Source organism: Stegostoma tigrinum, chromosome 10, assembly GCF_030684315.1.
Source record: "Stegostoma tigrinum isolate sSteTig4 chromosome 10, sSteTig4.hap1, whole genome shotgun sequence".
Classification (NCBI taxonomy): Eukaryota; Metazoa; Chordata; class Chondrichthyes; order Orectolobiformes; family Stegostomatidae; genus Stegostoma; species Stegostoma tigrinum.
Window position 1 is genome coordinate 36,160,309 of NC_081363.1, and position 19,725 is coordinate 36,180,033.

Below are 19,725 nucleotides of genomic sequence, written 5' to 3' on the forward strand. Positions count from 1 at the left end.
TTGGTGTGAAATCACCCTTAGTTATAATTAATTCCAGATAAGACGGATGACTGCCAAAAGCAGTAACTATCCAGCCTTTTCTTTTAAAAAAGTCATCTATTTAGAGACTGGGCCGCTGGAATCAGCCACAAGGCAGCACAAATATGCGATATTCACATCTAACTGAGGACATGAGATGGGCTGCTGAACCCAATGGTTATGAGGTTGCCACTTCAAATTGTGCCAATGCCCTCAGTGTAGGGCGAGCGAGCAACCACCTGGGCCACTCTCACCTTAAAGTATTGATCAGTTTTAGAGAAGAACACGTTCAAAGGGTTTGTTGCTATCAACTGTAAGGATTTTTTTTTAAACCTGACTTACGAATTAAGGAAAATTGCACAGTCTGATCAGAGAGAAGGTTTTTTTTGTCCTGACCCAAAAGCCGCTCGAGCTGAGAGCAACGGACAGCTGTGTCCGGTTTCCAGGGCAACGATGTGAGATTGCGACAAGCAGCCTGTCCTCGCTGTCAATTGCTGCTCGAATTCCCTACCTCGGTTTCATACTGAAAAGTAAATTGGGGATTTAACTTCTGACATGTAGTCATAATTTTAAAACCACGAGCCGAGTTAAAATGATCACGTAACAAAAACAGTACGAAACTGAACAGCCGAAAAAGGGGGTGCTGTCGTCGTACATTTGCTCCACGGCGATGGTCTGCCATCTTGTGTGTACCTGGGTATGGTATTTGAGCGAGTGTTAAGAACGAGATGCGATCTCTACCAGTGTAAATTTTAATAAAACATGGAACCGTCCAGGTCGGTTGTGAGCCAGTGTTGCATTCTTTAATTGAATACTCTTCTTTTGAAAAAAGACTATCGACTAGTATCTAAAATAGGCGAAGGGACATTTTCGGAGGTCTGGAAGGCGCAAAGCTTGAAAGATGGAACCTACTACGCTTGTAAAAAGATGAAACAACATATCGAAAGGTAACTTGGTTTTATAATCGCCTGGTGGAATTACCTTTTTGAGAGATTTTAATATTATGTTTTTTTTAAATCCAAGGAGCTATTTCAATCGAACTTAGCCAATGGAAGTTGTTATTTATTTGTTAAAAGCTGTCATGAGAATTTATTCGAATATATCTTAACTGCAATGAAGCCGGATTATCCGCAAGATATTTTAAAATAATTACTTATTGATAGTGACCATTAATGTAATGGAATGTATATATGGTCCTTTTAACTCGGAGAAAGCAAATGATCTTTAAAATCAATTAGCTGTATCTGTAATTCTCAAGATCAGTCCTAGTGTGTCTGTCATGATTCGAAATTTATTTAATCCGGTTGCTGCCATAGTAACATTCGTGGAGGGAAATCTGAGTTAACGTTTTGGGCCAAATGACACTTCTTCATAAAACATACGAACAATATAACCACTTTTGTAATTTGACCCATTTTAAAATAAAAAGCGAAGAAAAAACAAAGAACAAACAAAGAACTGCGGAAGCTGGAAATCAGAAACTTAAACAGAAATTGTCATCGGACCAAAACATTGCTTTCTCTCCACAATGTCGTCAGACCTGCTGAGTCTTTTTTTAACATAATTTCTGTTTTTGTGTTTTTTTTATTATTCATTCACGGGATTTGGGTTTCTGCGACTGGGCAAGCATTTATCACCCATGCTTAATTGCTCCAGAGGGCAGTAACCATTGCTGTGATCAGATCAGGGAAGCATGGCAAATTTCCGAGGCGAAAAAGGACCGGAACCAAGATAACAAAGTGTGAAGCTGGTTGAACACAGCCGGCCAAGCAGCATCTCAGGAGCACAAAAGCTGATTTTTCGGGCCTAGACTCTTCATCAGAGAGGGGGATAGGGTGAGGGTTCTTGAATAAACAGGGAGAGAGGGTGAGGCTGACCGAAGATGGAGAGAAAAGAAGATAGGTGGAGAGGAGAGTATAGGTGAGAAGGTAGGGAGGGGATAGGTCAAGGAGGTGGGATGAGATTAATAGGTAGGAAATGGAGGTGCGGCTTCAGGTGGGTGGAGGGGATAGGTGAGTGGAAGAACAGGTTAGGGAGGCGGGGACAAGCTGGACTGGTTTTGGGATGCGGTGGGCAAAGGGGAGATTTTGAAGCTTGTGAAGTCCACATTGATACCACGTGGCTGCAGGGTTCCCAAGCGGAATATGAGTTGCTGTTCCTGCAGCCTTCGGGTGGCATCATTGTGGCCCTGCAGGAGGCCCATGATGGACATGTCGTCTAAGGAATGGGAGGGGGAGTTAAGATGGTTCACGACTGGGAGGTGCAGTTGTTTATTGCGAACTGAGCGGAGGTGTTCTGCAAAGCGGTCCCCAAGCCTCCGCTTGGTTTGCCCAATGTAGAGGAAGCCACACTGGGTACAGTGGATACAGTATACCACCTTGGCAGATGTGCAGGTGAACATCTGCTTAATATGGAAAGTCATCTTGGGGCCTGGGATGGGGGTGAGGGAGGAGGTGTGGGGGCAAGTGTAGCACTTCCTGCGGTTGCAGGGGAAGGTGCCAGGTGTGGTGGGGTTGGAGGAGAGTGTGGAGCAGACAAGGGAGCCATGGAGAGAGTGGTCTCTCCAGAAGGCAGACAAGGGTGGGGATGGAAAAATGTCTTGGGTGGTGGAGTCGGATTGTAGATGGCGGAAGTGTCGGAGGATGATACGTTGTATCCGGAAGTTAGTGGGGTGGTACGTGAGGACGAGGGGGATCCTCTTGGGGCGGTTGTGGTGGGGGCGGGGTGTGAGGGATGTGTTGCGGGAAATATGGGAGACACCGTCAAGGGCGTTCTCGACCACTGTGGGGGCAAAATTGCGGCCCTTGAAGAATGTGGACATCTGGAATGTGTGGGAGTGGAATGCCTAATCCTGGGAGCAGATGCGGCGGAGGCGAAGGAATTGGGAATAGGGGATGGAATTTTTGCAGGAGGATGGATGGGAGGAGGTGTATTCTAGGTAGCTGTGGGAGTCGGTGGGCTTGAAATGGACATCAGTTTCTAGCTGGCTACCTGAGATGGAGACTGAGAGATCCAGGAAGGTTAGGGATGTGTTGGAGATGGCCCAGGTAAACTGGAAGTTGGGGTGGAAGGTGTTGGTGAAGTGGATGAACTGTTCGAGCTCCTGTTGGGAGCAAGAGGTGGCGCCGATACAGTCATCAATGTAACGGAGGAAGAGGTGGGGTTTGGGGCCTGTGTAGGTGCGGAAGAGGGACTGTTCCACGTAACCTACAAAGAGGCAGGCATAGCTTGGGCCCATGTGGGTGCCCATGGCCACCCCCTTTTCCCAACTATGGCAACAGTTTCATAGCAGCTGGGACCGTGGAAACATGGTTAGGGATTAACATGGGGAGCTCTCTTAGAATTTTGGGTTGGGGCAGGATGGGTAAACCAGTGGGACAAATCAATTTTTTAAAAAAAAATTAGAACCGACAAATAGAGTTAATGTATTGGGCAGACTGGGGCTTCATTGATGAAAAATACTTTATGAATTGGACCTTTATGTATCATTTGCAAATTTACTCTTTTTTTTCCTTTCAAGAGCCCAAGAAGTAGTATTTGGCAAGGCTGGAGTATCCAATTCCAGTGTGGATGAAATGTGGGTTGGGGAGGGGTGGGAGGCAATGTGCAGGCATGAACTGGCGATACTGAGATGGTGCATAGTACAGACTAGACTAACGATAGTTAGAAAATTAGTACCAGCAGGGCTGGAGAGGGGTGCAATGGACGTAGACTCAGCCTAGCTTAACAGAAAAGAGCCTGTTAATTTTATCATGTGCTCATGGCCTTGATTTGAATAAATTCAGTCTGGCTACTTTTGAACAAAAACCAAGTTGCTGGAAAACCTCAGCAGGCCTGGCAGCATCTGTGGAGGAGAAAACAGAGTTTCGAGTCTGGTGACCCTTCCTCGGAACTACTTTTTGACATGGTAATCCAAAATTTAAAGCCAGATTTTCGCTACTGAAATGTGAATTAGAAACAGGAGTGGGTCATTTGACCCTCAAGCTTGCTCCAGTAAGATCATGGCTGATTTGATCACTCCACATTTCTATCTATTCCTAGTAAGCCTTTTACCCCCTGTATTTATTTTTAATAAGGCAGAAATAGGTATATTCAAGGACGGTAATTTCACTGCAGACGAAGCTTCTCGGGGGATGGGTGGGGAAGAAAATTCTCCCCTCAAAATAGGTGAAGTGTTAATATTTAAACTGTGACCTCTAATTCCAATCACAAGAAGAATTTTGTCACGATCCCTCTGGATCTCTTGTTTCAGTCAAGTTGCCTCTTAGCCACTGATATAAGCCTAGCCCATTCAGGTTTTTTTCTCATAAGATGATGTGCCTATTGTAGGTATTAGTGTCATAAACTGTCTTTCTGGACTGATTCAAATGTGTTTACATATTTTCTTCACTAAAGTATCTTTTGAGATAGGTAATTTTCTAATTTTGCTAGGCCCTGGTTGGCTAAAAGTAAACTAGTATGCAGTTTTCTTTCCAGGGTGATGAATGTGCGATGGAATCAGATCTGGCATGGTTATGAGTTCTGCCTTAGTTCCTTGTAACTTTTAGTCCCAGTTGTGTCAGAACCTGTTTAGCTCTCTAGCCTTCGTTACTCCCTGACCACTTGGAGACATAATTCTGTATATCTTCCATGTCAACTCCTATTTCATGATCCTCATTGCATACCAACCCATGTTTACATGCCAACTCCATGGCCCCTCCATAGCCCCTCAGCCAGAATCCATGTGGACAGACCTCAGGACCCATTTAGAAATGGAAAAAATAATTTTCTGAATCTAATGCAGTGTTCCCACCTACTTTATTGTAAAAATGAACTTCCTTCACCCATGGCTTTTAAATGTCATGGTTAGTTTCTTTTTAAGCCTCATTCAAACCCCATACCAAAGACAGCTAATGTTTTTAGCTTTAAAACAGTTAATCAATCTGTGAACTCTAAACCCAAGCTGAGGTAATTGTAGCTTTTGAAACCCAGCCACACCTTCATAATGACACTATAATATTACTTGGTCAACAAAGTGTTTTTTTGATACCTCATGACCAGATGTTAGTGTTTTTCTAATCTACAGCTGATGTCCCATCAGATCAAAGTCATACAGCATGGAAACAGATTCTTCAGCCCAACTCGTTCATGCTGTCCAAGTTTCTAAAACTGAATTAGTCCCACTTGTCTGCATTTGGGTCATATCCCTCTGAACCTTACTTATTCATGTGTCAATCCAAATATCTTCTAAATATTGTAATTATAACTGATCTACACTTCCTCTGGAAGGTCATCCCACATACAAACTACCGTCTGTGTGGAAAAGGTTGCTGCTCAGGTTCCTTCTTAAATCTTTCTATTTTCACCTTAAAAATATGCCCTCTAGTTTTGAATTCTCTCACCCTAGGAAAAAGACCTTAGCTTTTCACCTTATCTATGCCCCTCATGATCTTAAACTTTTATAAGGTCATCATCCCTTTAACTTACCATACACCAGTGAAACTAGCCCAGCCTATCCAGCCTCTCCTTATAACTCAAACCCTAGAGTCCTGGAAACATCCTAGTAAATCTTTTTAAACCTTCTCCAGTTGAATAACATCCTTCTTAAATCCAGGCAACCTGTAAATGGATAATGACTGCAGGGAACAACAGAACAGAGAGATTTGGAAATCATTATACACGATGAGTGGGCATGTCTTGCTATAACTATATAAGGTGCTGGAGAGCTCCCATCTGGAGCACTGTGAGCAGGTTTGGTCCCCTTATTTAAGAAGATATATTATGCCCTGTACAGCTGCAACATGATGTCCCAACTCTTGTGCTCCAGACTCTGACCAATGAAGGCAAGCATGTCAAATGTCTTCTTCACCAATCTATCTATCTGTGACATCACTTTCAAGGAACTATGTACCTGTACCCCAGGTCTCTAAATTTGACAACACCACCACCACCACCACACACACACACACACACCCCCCCCCCCCAGCAATTTACCATTAACTGTGTAAGTTCTGCCATGGTTTGCCTTACGAAAATGCAACTCCTTGCATTTGTCTGCATTAAACTCTATCAGCCACTCCTCAGCCATTGGCCCAGCTGTCAAGATCTCGTTATATCCTTAGATAACCTTCTTCACTGTCCATTACACCATCAATTTTTGTCATCTGCAAAAGTAGCCTGCATTCAGAGATTAGGCAGTGTGGAAAATGATCTGACCAACATTCGCATCATAGCTCAATGGCTGCTTCATCAAATTGTTTTCCTTTAACTGTTGCTTCCATGATTTTCTCTGTCATTGCCAATGGCCAAATTCCTCATAAAATCACCAATGTTTCACTCAAAAGCGGTCATTGGAGGTGATGCACCAAACTCCACAGATTTAGTTTGTCAAAGTTGCAACTTACAATCAAAATGATCTCCTTTTGACCATTCAGATAAATGTGTTGCTTTGGATTTGATCCTTTTCTCTGTGTCATGTAGAGGCCAGATGACACCTCAAGTCAAATCTAGTCATTATTAGTTTTCATCCATGAGTGACCTTGTTCACATGAACCTGTCAGGGTGTTTCACATTTGACGCCAATTTAAATACATTCAAAAAGAAACATCACACAAACTCAACAATCAATTCTCTATGCCCCAACACCCTCCCCTGCCCAATGTTTCAAAACACCTTGACCCCAACTCTGGAGCTTGGACCGTTTAGGACACAGACACAGATGTGTTACGTCACCTCAAATGATTTGCTATGCACACCCAATTCTGCCTTGAGATGGCTTGTGCAGACAAATAAACAGGAATAGGTTATTTGCAGAAATCTTACTTCCAGAGAGTGGCAGAGTTGCCCAGTATGCACAAGCAAGGTCAGTAAGGACAGAACCTGGAGAACAGCTTACGCTGGGCTCTGATCAAGTTCCCCGCACGCAGTAGCAGTCTGCTGTGGGAATGAATGCCGAAGACAGTCAAAGATTTTTGATTTGACCTTATCATTGTTCACATACAGGGACTGAAGGTCATCATGGTCTTGACTGTTCCTAGAGAAAGAAATTGTGTGCTTGGTATTAATTACTTTGGGCTTCTTTTAATAGGGTGTAATTGTATGCACTGTTTGGGCTCCCAGGAGAGAGCAAAAGAGCAAAGCAGCTCACCTGAACTTTGAAAATCCTTTCTCTGCTTTAATGAGGCTTGCTTCCAACCTGATAATCGAAGCCAGCTCAGTGTCCTCTGCAAAGAGCCTGATTTGGACTTTCTCTTCCTTTGCAAAGCCACCTCTGAACCTGAGGGATCATCCATCAGACTAACCAAGTGGTCGCAGCACTCCCAGAGTTGTTCCCTGATCCTGCTCCCAGAGCTGCTGGATTTTAGAATGCTTCTCCTGGGTTCGCTCATTATCAGCATCTCTCCAAAACTAAAGCTGAACTGCAACTCCCAACAGTTTCTACGTCAATTGAATTTCTAGAAAAACATAAACTTCAATCCCAAAACACAGCAAAGCCAGAAAGTATTTCAGTCCAGCAGTTTTCTTTTTGAAATCCTGACAGCTGTTGTCTGTAATTGACCCCCCACTCCCCACCCCCGAGTTTAAGAGCAAGAGATTGGGAAAACCCCAGATCATGACATGTAGGAAGGCCTGTTCTTCACATTTGCATCTATTCTATTAATTTGTGTTTGCTATACTTTAACCAGGAGCAGGAACAGACAGTTCAGCTCATCTAGTTTAGCCGCAACTCCACTTTCCTATCTGTCTCCCAAAACCCATTAACCAGTTACTAATTCAAAAATATGAGTAAGTTTACTCAATGACCCTGCATCCATCAAACTACACATTCGAGACCCTTTGAGAGAAGGAATTTCCCTTCATCTGTGTTTCATATCTGCTATCCCTTATCTTAAAACTATGACCTCTTGTTCTTACCCCATGAGAGGAAACATCCTCCACATCTACTTTGTCAGTCTCCTTTAGCATCAGGTATACCTGAATTGGATTTCCTCTCATTCTTCCAAACTCCAGAAAGTATACAATTCAGGCCTATAATATCTTCACAAGTCAAAATACCTCACCTCTAGATTCAATGAATCTCCTTTCTACTGCCTCCAATGCAACTACATCCTTTAAGGGGACCAAAACTTCAACTAATACACCAGACACAGTCTCACTAATGCTTTGTACAATTGCAGTAACACTTACGCACTTTTACAGTCTGTTCCTTTAGTAATGAGTGCCAAAATTCTACTTTACTTCCGTATTACCTGCATACTAGTTTACTGCAATTTGTGTATAAGCACATCCAGAACCCTCTGTACCCAAGCACCAATGTTTATCTCCATTTAGATAATAAGTTGCCTTTATATTCTTCTATGCAAAATAGGGAATCTCACTTATTGACATTAAGGCCCTTGTAAGAGCCATAATAGGGTCTTTTGACCTCCGAGTCAAAGTGCCTGCTGATCATGGGTTTCCTACCTGTTGGAGTTGGGTATAGTCATACTTGCCACTTTTAGCGCACAATGGCAGCTTTCCAACTCTATACCTCCTATTGTCTAGGCTGTGACGGTTTGTGCTCCAAAGATGCTGCTTGGCCTGCTGTGTTCAGCCAGCTCCACACTTTGTTGTCAATGATACAGCAAGTTTTCTGTAGGCCCAATATGCAGCAACTAACTTGTTTTTCTGAGATAATGGGAACTGCAGATGCTGGAGAATCCAAGATAATAAAATGTGAGGCTGGATGAACACAGCAGGCCAAGCAGCATCTCAGGAGCACAAAAGCTGACGTTTCAGGCCTAGACCCTTCATCAGAGAGGGGGATGGGGTGAGGGTTCTGGAATAAATAGGGAGAGGGGGGAAGGCGGACCAAAGATGGAGAGTAAAGAAGATAGGTGGAGGGAGTGTAGGTGGGGAGGTAGGGAGGGGATAGGTCAGTCCAGGGAAGACAGACAGGTCAAGGAGGTGGGATGAGGTTAGTAGGTAGATGGGGGTGCGGCTTGGGGTGGGAGGAAGGGATGGGTGAGAGGAAGAGCCGGTTAGGGAGGCAGAGACAGGTTGAACTGGTTTTGGGATGCAGTGGGTGGAGGGGAAGAGCTGGGCTGGTTGTATGGTGCAGTGGGGGGAGGGGACGAACTGGGCTGGTTTAGGGATGCAGTTGGGGAAGGGGAGATTTTGAAACTGGTGAAGTCCACATTGATACCATTAGGCTGCAGGGTTCTCAGGCGGAATATGAGTTGCTGTCCCAGGCCCCAAGATGACATTCCACATTAAGCAGAGGTTCACCTGCACATCTGCCAATGTGGTATACTGCATCCACTGTACCCGGTGTGGCTTCCTCTACATTGGGGAAACCAAGCGGAGGCTTGGAGACCGCTTTGCAGAACACCTCCGCTCAGTTCGCAACAAACAACTGCACCTCCCAGTCGCAAACCATTTCCACTCCCCCTCCCATTCTTTAGATGACATGTCCATCATGGGCCTCCTGCAGTGCCACAATGATGCCACCCGAAGGTTGCAGGAACAGCAACTCATATTCCGCCTGGGAACCCTGCAGCCTAATGGTATCAATGTGGACTTCACCAGTTTCAAAATCTCCCCTTCCCCAACTGCATCCCTAAACCAGCCCAGTTCGTCCCCTCCCCCCACTGCACCACACAACCAGCCCAGCTCTTCCCCTCCACCCGCTGCATCCCAAAACCAGTCCAACCTGTCTCTGCCTCCCTAACCTGTTCTTCCTCTCACCCATCCCTTCCTCCCACCCCAAGCCGCACCCCCATCTACATACTAACCTCATCCCACCTCCTTGACCTGTCCGTCTTCCCTGGACTGACCTATCCCCTCCCTACCTCCCCACCTATACTCTCTCCACCTATCTTCTTTTCTCTCCATCTTCGGTCCGCCTCCCCCTCTCTCCCTACTTATTCCAGAACCCTCACCCCATCCCCCTCTCTGATGAAAGGTCTAGGCCCGAAACGTCAGCTTTTGTGCTCCTGAGATGCTGCTTGGCCTGCTGTGTTCATCCAGCCTCACATTTTATTAACTTGTTTTTCTGGTGTTTTCTTTTGTCTTCCACAGGTCAAGTCCCAAACTCTTATTCCTAGCCTCCAGTTCCCTACCTTTTGTCCCGAGTCCCTTCAAATTGTAGAACTAATGCTGAGTCATGACATCCTTCGATTCTTTCTGACCTCACTTTATGTTGGCTAAGTTTGTAAGGAAGATTCAGTCAAAACTGGTACAAAATAAATTTACGAATTTACTTCGCTCCCACTTGCTGCTATGAGAAGTGTGAAGCAGCAGGATAATGCAGGATGTTATCACAACTGTGCTGAGTTTACTAAGCCTGGGCTTTAACATTCCCCATTGCCACTAATCTCATCAGTTCTTTGAGTTATTCAGCTGATGATGGGCTGGAAGATCTATAATTTTCTTCCTAATCTGTAGAGCTGAGTTACAAACCAGACATTTTTTTAAAAAATCACAGAAACGGTAACTAGAAAAACCAAAACTCAAGATTTTTTTTCTGGGTGAATGGCTTCCAAATCTGTACAATATAGTACACCAGAGTGTGGTGGATGCTGGGACATTGCATAAATTTGAGGAGACAGACAGATTTTAATTAGTAATAGGTTGAAGGGTTAGAGGGAGCAGGCAGGAAAGGGGAGTTGAGGCTGAGATGAAACCAGCCATGAGAGTATCAAGTGGTGTAGCAGTCGTGAGGAACTGCTGAATGGTCTACACCTGCTCCTTAAGTGAACACCTGTGTCAACTTATGGTGTGCAATATGGCAGCTAAAATTGGCACTACATCAGGCACTGAGTATGTTGTCAATTGTAACTAGTACAAAAAGTTTAAAATGCAGTTTTTGTTGACAAAAGAAATTAGACATTTGAGATGCTTTAAAAACAAGAGTTCAAATAGAATTTGAGGTTGTGTTGAAATTTATAAATTGTAATCTCATGCTATCTAATAATTGAAAACACCCAGGTAATCATTGTCTTGTTCAAATTTTGTAATCAGCATGGAGCAAGTGAACAATCTACGTGAAATTCAAGCAATGCGCAGACTGAGTTTACATCCTAATATTCTTCAGTTACATGAAGTAGCCTAGTAAGTGTTGCTTCATTACACGCTATAATTAAATTTATTCATGAACAAGATTTATATGCCTTCCCATGACTTGCTAAAAATATCTTAATCTGTGGAATGTTTTACATTTATGATATATAGTATCAGTAAGTAGCCTCTTTAATGCTGCACAATATTTAGAATATTTATGTGAATATGGCTGTTTTATTATCAGTTATAAATGCAACATTGTTTATCTGTTTCTAATCAATGGGTAGTACCACTTGTCCACTGTTTTCTAAGAATTATACTTTATGTAAAGCAATCCTAACAAATATCTAACCTTATTTTTAAGCTGTTGTTTCAGAGAATGTTTAAAATGTGAAATACACTTGGGAATTACTGTTTTCATTGCTGTATAATGAATGTTTTGAAAAGTCCCACCGTTTTGCTCTGTTTTTTTCTGCCCTCTACGGAGACATTGACTGCTTGCTGGATTTCTGGCTTTGCAGCAAAATTGCCTCCAGTATCTTGCAAATTCATCATTATTTATGTTTCAGCCTTGACTGGACGCCAGCTGAGGGGACATGACTTGGTTGGGAAGAGGATAGACAATGAGAACTAGTTCTGTCCTCATGTTTCTGATTTTTAAAGTTCAAAGTACGAGAACTTTTGGTTGTTTTTCAGGCCTCACCACCCCCATTGCTAATTTGGGCCACTGCAGTTTAAGCATCTACTGAGTGAGCATCGATCATACTTACTTGATTAAGTTGCACCTATGCCTTCCTGAAATTCTCAGCAATCCACACTAAACCATAAATGATAGCTTTGTCAGGTGTAAACAGACAAAATAGGAGCAAACGTAGGCCATTTGACCTATCATGTAATCTTGTCATTCAATTAGAATAACCCCTCTTGAGAATGTAAGGGTGTTAGTTTATGTTGGGAGAGTTTGAGCAAAGAGAAAATACACTGTAGTGGATTAGGCCCTTCAGATAGAAGATTCTATAATTTTGGAGGATTGGAAAGCAAAAGAAAACTTTCTAGTTTCATTTCAGAGCAGTTTACACAAGTCTTAGCTGAAGTTGGATGTGTAAAGCATTTGCTGCTGAGAAAGGGAGGTAATAGTACTACTGTTAAGAAAAAGATTACCTCAGAGTAAGGAGTTTACTTTCAAAGTTCCAGACCAGAGGTGTTTGGTTAAAACTTTAAATGGGCTATTTGAGCTGAAAATGTTGTAGTGCTGTTGTCTGAAAGCTCTAGGAAGAGGCTAACAGAATCTCAAGAGAAGGAATTGAAGCCAGAATTAAATTTAAACCCTAGGCTTGTGAAAGACAAGGAAGTTCAATTTGGTGTGAGTGTTGGTTTCTAAAAAAAAATGCCACGATCATGCTACTCCTGACAATGCTGGTCAAGTCCTAAAGACATGGATGACAATTCGGATCTCTGGCAGTGGTGAGCAAATCAACAAGATGGAATAATGGTGGTGACCATTTTCTTGTTAATCCTCCTGTTGTAGATGCATTCATCTGTCACAGTATTGGTAGGAGTGGCCATCTCAGTCAATCATTGTGGACGGAAAGTCCATCTTCTTACATGGTTTTGTGTGAGACTACTATTGTGTTAAATGTAACAGACATTGAACATTTCAAGTAGCTCATTACTGGGCATCCACGAGAGAGAATTGTTTTAATCCCAATATGTAATCTCATGTTCTGACATATTTCCCATTATTACTATACTGAGAACCCTGTTTCAAGAAAAGTGCAGGGATTGCATGAGCATCACTTAGCATACCTAAAAATGAGGTGTCAATCTTATGAAGCCAAAATTTGGAACTACTGCAATCCAAATGGAAGAAACCGCATGTAATAGGGAGGCCTAAGTGATCCCATGACCAATGGATTAGATTGAAGCTCCTCAGTACTGCCACTTTCACTTGAGATTCATGATGGCGAACTAAACATCTACAGAAGAAGCAGCTCCACTGATATGCCCATCCTTAATGATGGGGGAGTCCAATGCAATGAAAAAAAGTCTACAGTGTGTGTATCTTTCTTCCATTACACTGCTGATTGGGTCATTTATCTTGGTCTTATCTTGAGGTCCCTAGAATCACAGATACCAGTCTTCAGCCAATTTTGATTTTTCTTCCTAATAACGCTCTGGGTATCCATACACCCCATAGACTAGTTCAAGAATGAACAAGACGGTTATGTACATTTATGTATCTTCAATAAATTCCGGCTGAGCCAGCAGCACATGTTCCACATGAACAAATAAAGTGCACAATTTGACGGTTTAAAATGAGGAGCGCCACAAAAGATTGGCAGATTGATCTTACGTTCATAGCCTTGTTTTAAAGACATTTCCTAGGTTTCCTACTAATGGGAGGAAGAAGCATGGGAAAAAAAAATGAACTCAACATCAGTTGCAAGAGTGGCCCTCTGCTCAGGAATTCACTGCTTAAAATTGTTTAATGGTTAATGCAGGGCAGGAAAGATGAGTTCAATAGCATATTCACCTTTTATTCTGATGTGCATCACTCTTTCTGCCTCAAATCTAGTCTGGCATATCACTCCTCAGATTTAGCTTGCTGATACAGCTATCCTTCTGTCTGCCCACTTCCTCATATCCTCACTTGACATTCGACTTATTCTCATCCTCCTCGTCATAACCTTGAATGAATCGTCATTATTATCACCACTAATACGTCCCTTCTTGCTTTCCTGGAGTAGAGGTAAGCGCATGACAAGAAGAGACAGAACTGTGAGTGGACTTCAACTTGCAACTGAGACATGGGAAGAGTTGTTCAATGTCAGAAACCTTTGAAGATGTGGGTGTCTGGCATCGTGACAGAATTAAACATTAACCCACAATACTAACTAATGTGATCTTAATGTCAGCAGCTAACGATCATGCTGAATGATCATTTAATATACATATCCTTCAGTTCTAATTCATGCCTTAGTCTCCCATGGACCCTGAAATGTCCTATAGGAGCTGGTCCAGGGGGACAATGCCAATTCAAAGGAGGTCACTCACCTGAGACATTGTCATAGGACTTTTACAGATTAATGCACCAGCGCAGGTACTTGCAACTCATTGACACAGGTAAGCGGATGATTGAATTTTCACCTGGTGACTTGAACATTACTGGTGATTAAGAGCAGGAGACCAATGAACATCCAAGTTGGAGACCATAGTACACTTCTCTCTCTGTTTAGCAGCATGCAGATATGTACATAAATGCTGTACTTCAGACATCTTTGAACAGGAATTTTCTGGAGTAAGACCGAAGAACAAGTGATATACTGCGTACTTGCTTGCAGAGCGATTGAAGAACTTTGTCTCCAGCAAAAGTAGCGTGATCTTACAGACCTTTTGTAAAGGTTCCTTTGGCCATAAAAGCAGTTTCACCAGTCTGAGGTAACAGTGCAACAAACAGGCTTACGGTTTCATGTGCACAATAGTTGCAGCCTTGCAAATTCTGAATGATCATAAGGCAAAGGAGCAGACATTAGGCATTCAGCCCATCAAGTTTGCTCTGCCATCCAATCATGGGTTATAAGTTTCTCAACCCCATTCTCCCACTTTCTCCCTACAATCTTTCATCCCCTTGAAAATCAAGAACCTATCTATCCCCATCTTAAATACACTCAATGACCTGGCCTCCACAGCCTTCTGTGGCAGTGAATTCCATAGATTCTCCACTCTCTGGCTAAAGAAGTTTCTCCTTATCTCTGGCCTAAAAGGGCAATGTGTCCTTGAGTCCTAGTCTCTCCTACCAATGGAAGCATCTTCACAACATTTACTCTGTCCAGGCCATTCATTGTATTGTAATTTTGACTATTCACCTGGGTGACCTGCAGCAAGATGTTCTCCAGCTCATTATCAGAAGGGAATTGATTGTATTAGCTCAAAGCACTGTCAAAGCTGCAAGTAGACTGCCTGTACATCTGGCTGAAGGATGGTATCATACAAGTGCCAGAGCAAGAAGAGCCTCTTGCTTCTGCTTTTTAAAAAAAACCTTTTAACGTTATGCTAATAATGAATGCGTACTTTACTGCATTGTCTATGGCAGGGAGATCATTTTAACTCCAATGAGATGTAGTTAAATGCGATGGGCCAGTTTTGCTTTTGAGCCAGTCACTATGAAGTGCAAAATAATTGCACATCAGGTTGCTCAGAGGTTTCTTTCTAATGTGAAATAAATATGTAAAGTATTTCATGTATGTCTAAAGTTTGAAAATCCTGATTTATGTTCAGCTTCTGTTTCGGGCAAGATCTATAAAGGAAAAAAAGATCTGATGTTTCAAATCTTGAAATTCCACATCGGCACTAGGATTTATTACAGACAAACGGCAGGTAGAAAGAAAAATAAATTACAGGCATGATTTCAAAAGGACAACTAAAGGGAGAAATCAAATTTGTAGATATTTTTAATCCACCTGTTCAGACATATGACCACCTTCTAGACCAGATGGGATTTGAACCTGGGACTTCTCATGATTCCACAAGATCTTACAAAGTCATGTGCAATAAAAGAATGCGTGAATAATTTGGGTGGGACAATCAGAGAGGGAAGCATCAATTTGCAAGAGTTCTCTGAGGTTACACTGGCATTGCTCTGATGGGTTGGTCTCCACCCTTTGGGGTGGAGATGTTGACCTGCATTTTTGTCTTCCATTAGATGCCAGGAACATAATTTCATACTTCATTTACCAAGTATCTCCTTAGTTGTTCACAAGCTACCACCGGCTTTTGCACAGTTTGTGCTTAACATTTCTTAATATAAATTTTTGTTTTCTTTTCCTGTAATGAAATGTATAGCCTTCTGAGGTGTATTGGTATTCTTTTTTACCTGTGCACCAGTTTATCTGTCAGATTACTGCTAGTTTGAGAATTGAAATTTAGGTGAGTGGTCTGTGAAACTTTAAACACTCAGCTGCAATCTAAACAAGTTGCACTTAAAATTAGAGTCAAAAATGAAACAGTAAGGAAAACATTTAAAATAAAAAGGTTCATAATTTTTCTCTTAAATGTTTTTCCATTACATCCATATAAATGTAACTAGTTTTGTTTTTCTTTCTTTCTTTTCAGCGATAAAAAGTCTGGGTCACTAGCTCTAATATGTGAACTAATGGATATGAATATCTATGAGCTCATACGAGGTCAGTTCTATTAGATTGTCTGCCTTTTGATGAATTGCAACTTTGTCAAAAATTTAAAAATCTTATGTTATTTTATGCGCCATAATTGTATTTAAATGATTCCTGGCATCATGTACGTATTAAAGTCAGCACTTATTGCCCATTCCTGATTTCATTTGAGAAGCTGATAGTGAACCACCTTGAACTGCAATAGATTTTATGGAATAGGTGTGCCCACTGTGCTGCTAGGGAGGCAGTTTCAGGATTTTGATTCAATGACTGTAAAGAAATTATAATTTCCAGATCGAGAGTTTTTGTGTCGGGGGAGAAAAAGTGCTGATGGTAGTGTTCCCACCTTTAAATATTAGAGGGTTTGGAAAGTGTTGTTGAAGGAGCTCTGGCATGTTTTTCCCGTCCATCTTGTAAATGGCACACACGATATTTAAGTCGGTGGACGGGGTGCCAAACAAGCTTTGTCCTCAGTTGTGCCAAGCATCTTTGGTGTAATTTGGAGTTGCAATTCATGTAAGTTGAGAGTATTCGCTCAGTCCATCTATAAGCCACAAGACTTGCCTATTGTTGGATTTTCCAGGCTTAAATCTTCTTGTAGGGTGTTTATGTGGCTGGTCCAGATACAAATCTGCTCATTGGTAACACACTGGATATTACTGGAGGATTCAGCGTATTGAATGGTAATTAGATTCTTTGGAGATAGTCATTCCTTGGCACTTGTAATGCAAATTTTATTTGCCATTTAGTCCAAGCCTGGATGCTCTATCCATGCATGGATTGCTTCAGTATCTGAACAGTTACAAAAATGTATTGAATGCTGTTCAATCAATAGTCAGCTTGTGGCATTCAGCATCATTGACAAAATTGAGAATTATACTACTTTGCATCTGTTCTCAACACCCAAGTCACCTTCTTGCTGCCCTCTGTCATGATTACTAAACTTTAATTTGGAGAGATCATGGTCCTGCTACTTTTCATAACACTTTTTTGTTTTACTTTGATCTTCTGCTCTTGGACACCCAAAAACTATGGCCATACTAGACAGAGCAGCCCCTAATGGAACAGAAAATAACAACATAGCACGGAAGAAGAGGGCCCTTCACTTGAAGTGATGCTCCCATCCACCAACTCAGCAATACATTTACCTGAGAGGCTTTTGAGGAATTGGAATCCACATGTGGTGGTGAATTGCTGCATGCACGTGGATGCAGCAAGCCCATCCAAAGGTGAGGTTGCAAATGGATTTTGCTATGTGGGGGTCTGAAGACACAGGGTCAGCAAAGAGGAAGATGCTAATGCAGATTCATTATGAAGTATTGTGTCCGTTAAATGACCTGCTGGACAACCTCCTGGTGACTGTCACAAAGCCACCTGGACCTGAGCCTTTTAATGTTAGTTAAAAGTGTGGAGCTGGATGAACACAGCAGGCCAAGCAGCATCTCAGCAGCACAAAAGCTGACGTTTCGGGCCTAGACCCTTTATCAGAGAGAGCTCTGATGAAGGGTCTAGGCCCGAAATGTCAGCTTTTGTGTTCCTGAGATGCTGCTTGGCCTGCTGTGTTCATCCAGCTCCACACTCTGTTATCTTGGATTTTCCAGCATCTGCAGTTCCCATTATCACTGATACCCTTTTAATGTTAGTGTTGGGTTCCTCTTGCAGCTGAACATGTTCTTTGAATGTCCTGTGGTCTCACTTCAAAAGGGAGTGTAATCAATCAAATGGCAGCATCAGTGAGGAGGCTTCTGACGCATGCAGGAATACTTGCACAAGTGTCACCCAGGTCATACTGGAAGTAGGTGAGGGCTCAAAGCCCACTGAAGATCTCTGGTGTCCTGAGCACTAGAAGCAGTGTTATGTTTATCTCCGTTTTTGTCTATAAGGACTGTGTACACTGTGTTCCCCCAACACCACCGCCAACACCATGGGAGTGCAATGCAGTTGGCTTTGAAAGCTAACTGAGACCGTGCTGGAATATATCTGCGCTCCTGGGCAGTTTTCTGGGCATGGCTGGGAAGTCGCATGGCAATTGCTAGCTGATAAAGAGCATTCAGTTAAAACTGTTGAGGATCATTAAGAAAAATATTTTTTTGGAACAAAAACAAAGTTGCTAGGAAAGCTCAGCAGATCTGCCTGCATCTGTGAAGGGAAAAACAGAGTTAATGTTTTGGGTCCAGTGACCCTTCCTCAGACCTGAAACGTTAACTCTGTTTTTTACCTTCACAGATGCTGACAGACCTGCTGAGCTTTTCCAGCAACTTTGTTTTTGTTCCTGGTTTACAGCATCAGCAGTTTTTTTCAGTTTATATTTAGAATTTTCTTTGTTCGATGGTTGAATTCTGTAGAAGGTGCAGAGATCACAAGGAGCTTTAGCAGCTCACTAATTTAAATAAGGCGAGAACAGAGGAAGTGATTATTGCCTTTAACTGACGATAGCTCTGGGTTGTCATTGCATTCCAATGTACCTTTAAGATGGCTTTAATATGAAAGAATGCTGCAGAGATCAGTAACTGAGGTTTTCTCCCGGGATCCTTGCACTGAGCACTGGCAAATGCAGGTGAGGGATTGGAATCACTTAATATTGAAGATTGTCTCTGCAAAAGGATATGGATGACTTGGGCTCAGAGTTTGCTTGTTTTAATTAGGAGGAGAGTGATGGGCAGAAAATTGAGGACATCAGCAACACAATGCTGTATTAGGAGGAACCTTTGGTGGGTGTATAGGAGCACTAAGGTGCAACCAGTGCACAGGACCTTTTCAGATCAATGTCTCCCAAGACCACATTTAACAATACAGATACTTATGGATCTGTGGAGCAGTTATGATCTGGTGGACACGCATTGCCTCTGACAGTAGAGATAGCTTAACTTCTCCACCAGTTGGTCATTTCAAGGATCAGCTGGGCCTTTCATAGGATGCTACAATCTGCTGCCCATCATTTATGTCAGGAGTGTGATGGATGCCTTATTCACAGGGGCATGGGAGTTCAGAGTTCCAAACCAACTGTCGAAATTAAGTCAAGAGGAAAATCTACCACAGAAACATGGTGTGATTACCTCAAATCCGGAGGGTCAATCATGGATCTGATTAAAGAGGCTGCATTAGAGCAGTTGACTTATTTGATCTAGAGGGACATTCCATTCATTCAGCACCGATTGCATGTGACTACTGCAAAAGAATTCTGCAAGAGCCCTTAGTTCCTTGGGAGCAACTGTGACTCTTTTATTCTGAGTCAAAATTATGTTCTTCAAAAAACCTTCAGGAGTGGATTCTGGATGATGAGGGATCTCCATTGAAGACACAGCTGTTCATACCAACGTAACATCACAACACTGAGACAGGAGAAACAGGAAAAAACCACAACCAGCTATTGGGCTGATTTGAGCAAGAAACTGATCTTCAGAAAATGTGGTTCAGAGGTTTAGACTACTGTGGAAGCCTTTCACTACATCTCCTCAAGTTTTCCTTTAACAGTTCTGGTGCTGTTCGTCACATATTCACTTCCGTGGTACTTGAA

The 19,725-nt window shown here is 42.4% G+C and overlaps 1 protein-coding gene across 2 annotated transcripts in view; it reads left to right on the forward strand.

Annotated features, from left to right (window-relative positions):
- Positions 1–478: 478 nt before the first annotated feature.
- The window catches only part of LOC125455781 (MAPK/MAK/MRK overlapping kinase-like), a 126,023-nt gene continuing 106,776 nt past the window's right edge, over positions 479–19,725 (forward strand). For both annotated transcript variants that reach the window (XR_009446231.1, XM_059649097.1), the window contains exons 1-3: positions 479–965; positions 10,999–11,088; positions 16,150–16,220. Coding sequence is in view for 1 of the 2 variants with exons in the window: in XM_059649097.1 (XP_059505080.1) it covers positions 946–965; positions 10,999–11,088; positions 16,150–16,220 (181 nt within the window). In the remaining variant the exon portion in view is untranslated. The remainder of the gene's footprint in view (positions 966–10,998; positions 11,089–16,149; positions 16,221–19,725) is intronic.